Source organism: Oncorhynchus clarkii, chromosome 9 (genome assembly GCF_045791955.1).
Source record: "Oncorhynchus clarkii lewisi isolate Uvic-CL-2024 chromosome 9, UVic_Ocla_1.0, whole genome shotgun sequence".
Classification (NCBI taxonomy): Eukaryota; Metazoa; Chordata; class Actinopteri; order Salmoniformes; family Salmonidae; genus Oncorhynchus; species Oncorhynchus clarkii.
In genome coordinates this window covers 40,271,339-40,277,338 of record NC_092155.1, presented here as the reverse complement: position 1 = coordinate 40,277,338, position 6,000 = coordinate 40,271,339, and the positions used below count along the sequence as shown (strand labels likewise).

The 6,000-nt window shown below is 43.3% G+C and overlaps 1 protein-coding gene across 1 annotated transcript in view; it reads left to right on the top strand.

Moving 5' to 3' along the window:
* Positions 1–494: 494 nt before the first annotated feature.
* Positions 495–6,000, top strand: part of LOC139416288 (cadherin-4-like) — a 368,240-nt gene continuing 362,734 nt past the window's right edge. Inside the window, exon 1 of the mRNA XM_071164766.1 lies at positions 495–769. Coding sequence (XP_071020867.1) covers positions 713–769 — 57 coding nt within the window. The 5' untranslated portion in view covers positions 495–712. The remainder of the gene's footprint in view (positions 770–6,000) is intronic.

The window sequence follows — 6,000 nt, the reverse complement described above, 5'->3', positions numbered from 1 at the left end:
CACAGAAAGCACGGAGCTAGGCTGAAACACCTGCATTTTAGAGCTGCCTTACTCAAGAAAGCAAAAAAAAAGAGTCCGTGTTTGTGTGCAGTTTTATTAACCAAAAAATTGTTTTACATTGTTTGCAAACTGATATGTGACACGTATTAATGCCAAAATAACATGCAAAACAGGTATGGCTCAATCCCCACCAGCCCTTAATGACAAGTTGCCACTGAATGACACCCACCCCCACACACAAACCTGCAATATTACGCAAGTGGAGAATGGCCATAGTAGCATCGGAAGAGTAAACAGAGTAGTTTACACAGCCATGCCTCACCCTTCATGGTAGTTACAGAGCGAACTCTCAGCCACCATTACGGGTAATAGCCGAGGAATCAGCTAGTTCGCTTTAACCACCACTCACTCCACTGTGTGTCTTTAAGTGGGATTCTCCGGCGCCAGGCGATAGGAGGGGTTGGAGTGACGCTGGCTTCGCTGCCTTGCGCTTTGGTGCTGCTGAGCTGAGCAACGCTCTTCACCTGCAGATGAGACAGCGAGGGAAGTCGGGACGGGCTTTCTACTTCTGAAGAGCTTACCACTGCAAGTACAGAGCACCGGGTGGACGTACCAGCTATCACACGGCGCGGGGAAATTATACACTTACCAGAGAAGAAATACGAGTTGTGTCGCCTTTTCTAGCTCAAGCAGCCTCTGCTCGCTTGCAACGATGAAAACCGCTCTCGTTCTCTTGCTGACATCAGCCTTACAACAAGCCGCGTTTTGGGTGAGATTTCAACATTTTCAGTAACATTACGGAAGTGTTGCGCTCCTATGCTGCGGACAGTGTTGCGGAGTGCACAGCATCAGAGGCAGTAACAATGTTTCGGGGTTGATCCTGAACTTGTTGGTGTCGATTCTATTTCGATTTAAGGCTACTTTGTTCTCCAACACAAATTATTTATTCTCGAAGCGCAACGTGAGCCTTTATATTCTGTCTTTATTCCCCATCGAGACTTACAATACTTTTTTAAATGCAAATTGTCTTCCGTTTTCTCAACACAAATTGGCCTATAATGTATATTAATTAGTTCATAGCGTAGGCTAGAGGAAATTATTTTATTCGGCGCATTACCCCTCGATCAAATTCTGACTGAATTGATGCCGCGCACAGCTCTAGATGGAGTGCGAATATTGATGTATAGACTTACATAGGCTATTGCATATTTTTTTATTTCCATATTTTAATAGGCTATCTTGACACAGGCAAAAATGCCACGCTGCAACGCAACTGTAGTACTCGGCAGAAGGATATTATAGTATGAACATGTTTTGTTTAATGCATTACCTATCCCTAACTCGTTTGTTTTATGGACCAACTCCAACGAAACAAATATTTTACTTATGTCATGTCCATCTCCAAATGTATCCTAAAAGTATAAACAGGCCTAATGTTAAATGTCCTATACCTCAATAACTGATTGCATTCTCCGCAATCCAGTAAGAGGGAAATCAGGGACCGTTATAGTGTGCCAACTCGCTTGGTGTTGCCAGCATAGTAGCGCTCAGTGGGATACTGGCTGTGTCTTCCCCGCATGCAGTCTGCCTGTGCCTTTCGGGATGATCGAGGGTTGCCTGGATTCCGCACTGTTGGAAAAGGATAGATGCATGAGCATTTTATATGGTACGCTTGAATTATCATTGTCATTACCACAGGAGTGACCGATGAGTGGACAGAGGCGTCATGCACTTAGAGGGCGCAGGGGCGCGTGCCCCCTCAGATTTGTCTTGAAACCCCCCCCCCCAAAAAAATAAAATAAATCCGTTTTGTTTGTTTGTCTGTAATACTACTAGCCAAGACTAGCCAATAATACTCAAAAGCCACCCATGAACACTCCATACCCCACACCAATCCCACAACAAGTATATAGTATCAGTTCTCTGCCTGTCAAGCAGTTTGGAGCTGTGGCTCAGTGTATTATTTCTTCATCCTTTTAATTTAATTGAACCTTTTATTTAACTAGGTAAGTCAGTTAAGAACAAATTCTTATTTACAATGACGGCCTAGGAACAGTGGGTTAATTGCCTTGTTCAGAGGCAGAACGACAGATTCTTACCTTGTCAGCTCATCCCATGTAATGTATTTCTAGCAAATTTGGTGGTGTTTTTTTCCCCTTGTTCAGAGAAATTAGTCATTGAAGTTATTTGGTTTATGTCCTATCCTATATCCTGATATTAAGAGATTCTGACCACTAGATGGTGCTGTTCCTGCTATTAGGTGAAACCAGTTTGAATAATCAATTTCCTCAATGTTAATGGGATATTTCACCCAAATTATAAAAGGACATTAAAATTAAATGTAATGTTATTGGTCACATACACATATATTTAGCAGATGTTGTTGTGAGTAAAGTGAAATGCTTGTGTTCCTAGCTACAGCAGTGCAGTAGTATCTAAAAACGATTCACAACAATACACACAAATATAAAAGTAAAATAATGGAATTAAGAAATATTAGATTGAGCAATGTCAGAGTGGCATTGACTAATATACTGTAGAATATAATACAGTATATACATATTAAATGAGTAAAGCAGTATGTAAACATTATTTAAACATTATTAAAGTGACTAGTGTTCCATTATTAAAGTGGCCAGTGATTCCAAGTCTATGTATATAGGGAAGCAACCTCTAAGGTGCAGGGTAGACCGGGTAGTGATGGCTATTTAAGTCTGATGGCCTTAAGATAGAAGCTGTTTTTCAGTCTCTCTGTCCCAGCTTTGATGCACCTGTACTGACCTTGCCTTCTGGATGATAGCGCTGTGAACAGGCCGTGGCTCGGGTGGTTGATGTCCTTGATGATCTTTTTGGCCTTCCTGTGACATCGGGTGCTGTAGGTGTCCTGGAGGGCAGGTAGTTTGCCCCCGGTGATGCGTTCGGCTGACCGCACCACCCTTTGGAGAAGGTTGTGGTTGCGGGCGGTGCAGTTGCCGTACGAGACGGTGATACAGCCCCACAGGATGCTCTCAATTGTGCATCTCTAAAACTTTGTGGGGGTTTTAGGGGCCAAACCAAATGTATTCAGCCTCCTGAGGTTGCTCCTTCTTCACCACACTGTCTGTGTGGGTGGACCACTTTGGATCGTCAGTGATGTGTACGCCGAGAAACTTTAATCTTTCCTTACCCTGTAAGCAGTCTATTGACAAGGTATGACAGAAACCAATACTTTGATTTTGGTGGCCACTGTTTCCAATGCTAACTTTGTAGCATTTGTGGCACAAATCCAATGCAAGTCAATGGTACCTACAGTACCAGCCAAAAGTTTAAACAGTCCTACTCATTCCAGGGGTTTTCTTTATTTTTAGTATATTCTACATTGTAGAATAATAGTGAAAACATCTAAACTATGAAATGACACGTATGGAATCATGTAGTAACCAAAAAAGTGTTCAACAAATCTAAATATATTTGAGATTCTTCAAAGTAGCCACCCTTTTTCTTGATGATAGCTTTGCACACCCTTTTAATTCTCTCAACCATCTTCACGAGGTTGTCACCTGGAATGCATTTCAATTAACAGGTGTGCCTTGTTAAGTTCATTTGTGGAATTTCTTTCCTTCTTGATGCATTTGAGCCATTCAGTGGTGTTGTGACAAGGTAGGGGTGGTATAGAGAATATGGCCATCAAGCGCTATAATGAAACTGGCTCTCATGAGGACCGCCACCGGAAAGGAAGATCCAGATATACCTCTGCTGCAGAGGATAAGTTCATTAGAGCTAACTGCACCTTAGAGATTGCAGCCCAAATAAATGCTGAAACAGATTTAAAGTAACAGACACATCTCAACATCAACTGTTCAGAGGAGACTGTGAATCAGGCCTTCATGGTCAAATTACTGCAAAGAAACCACAACGAAAGGACACCAATAATAAGAGACTTGCTTGGGCCAAGAAACATGAGCAATTAGACCGTTGGAAATCTGTCCTTTGGTCTGATGAGTCAGAATTTTAGATTTTTTGTTCCAACCGCCGTGTCTTTGTGAGACGCAGAGATCATCCGTTCACCTACTCTGCATATGTGGTTTCCTGCGTGAAACATGGAGGAGGAGGTGTGATGGTGTGGGGGGTGCTTTGCTGGTGACACTATGTGATTTATTTAGAATTCAAGGCACACTTAACCAGCATGGCTACCACAGCATTCTGCAGCGATACGCCATCCCATCTGGTTTGCGCTAAGTGGGACTATCATTTGTTTTTTTAACAGGACAATGACCCAAAACACACCTCCAGGCTGTGTAAGGGCTATTTGACCAATAAGGAGAGTGATGGAGTGCTGCATCAGATGACCTGGCCTCCACAATCACCCGATCTCAACCCAATAGAGATGGTTTGGGATGAGTTGGGCCGCAGAATGAAGGAAAATCCGCCAACAAGTGCTCAGCATATGTGGGAACTTATTTCATAGTTTTGATGTCTTCACTATTATTCTACAATGTAGAAAATAGTAAAAAGAAAAGAAAAACCCTAGGTGTTGACTGGTACTGTATTTGTTCATTTTCACGCTTCATTTTCAAATCACCCTAAAATATCCAACATTTTTACTTATAGATTCTTTTGATATGAAGCACGAAAATGCTAATATAAGTACCATTGACTTGCATTGGATTTGTGCCACAAATGCAAAAAAGTTAGCATTTGAACCAGTGGCCACGTAAACAAAACCAAAGCATGGGTTGCTGTTGTAACAGTATAACTTTAAACCGTCCCCTCGCCCATACCCGGGCTCGAACCAGTCACCCTCGAAGCATCGTTACCCATCGCTCCGCAAAAGCCGCAGCCTTTGCAGAGCAAGGGGAACTACTACTTCAAGGTCTCAGAGCAAGTGACGTCACCGATTGAAACGCTATTTAGCTAGCCATTTCACATCCGTTAAACTGTCATATCTTGTCCATAGACTGCTTACAGGGTGAAATGACATGGAAGGACCCTGAAGTGTAGCCTAAGTGTGGAGGCGCGCACACACACACAACAACCAGAACAACCAGAACAACAACAACTGTCCTGTGTGTGTCGTGGGTGTGGAGGCGCCATAATTTATCCCACACAATGATCCCTCATTAAATTCCCTGTGCCCTCTGGCAGGTTGAGTGTCAGGATACCCAGTTAAAAAAAAAATCTCAATTAAATCGGATCAGATAATGCAGGTTTCCCCTGTTTCCAGTCTCCTCTTCTGAATGGCAGCCTGTTCCGTAGATCCATCCACTGAGGACCCTACCAAATCACATCTGCTAGTACCTGGTCTACAAGATCAATAAAAACTACTATCATGTATTGGAAAAAAATATATGTTGAATGAGTGTAAATGTGTAACAAGACACTCAACAATGCATTCAATAAAACGTACTTGCTGCACTGGCATTGGTCTAGAAAGTTGTTCATCAAAGCTGATACCTGATTTGGATTGAATAGGGCTCAGAGTCCCACTCTACAGACTCCTTGATGGCGGTGGAGGGAGATCTGGAGCAGGGTGGATCAGCTCTACAGCCACCAAGGGTTTCTGTTTGTGGTGGCAGTGGGGTGTGTGCAGGGGCGTGCGTGTCGTCCACACATTCCAAATCCCTTGAATGCTTTCACCAATATGAACCCTCTGTGTCCATGTCTGCTGTATTTGTACCACCTATTGCAACCCTTGAATGAACAATGGGGGTGACAACAATTAATTGTTGGGCGACAGGTAGCCTAGTGGTTAGAGCGTTGGGCCAGTAACCGAAAGGTTGCTGGATCAAATCCCCGAGCTGACAAGACAAAAATCTGTCGTTCTGCCCCTGAGTAAGCCAGTTAACCCACTGTTACCCGGGCGCCGAAGATGTGGATGTCGATTCAGAGGGGTTTGGGTTAAATGCGGAAGACGCATTGTTGTACAACTGACAGTGCCAGGGTGATGATAGAACCACATGCCAGTGGTTTGATGGGAGCAATGGTCATCTCTCTCTGTTGTATAGCTGCTGCCGAGACATA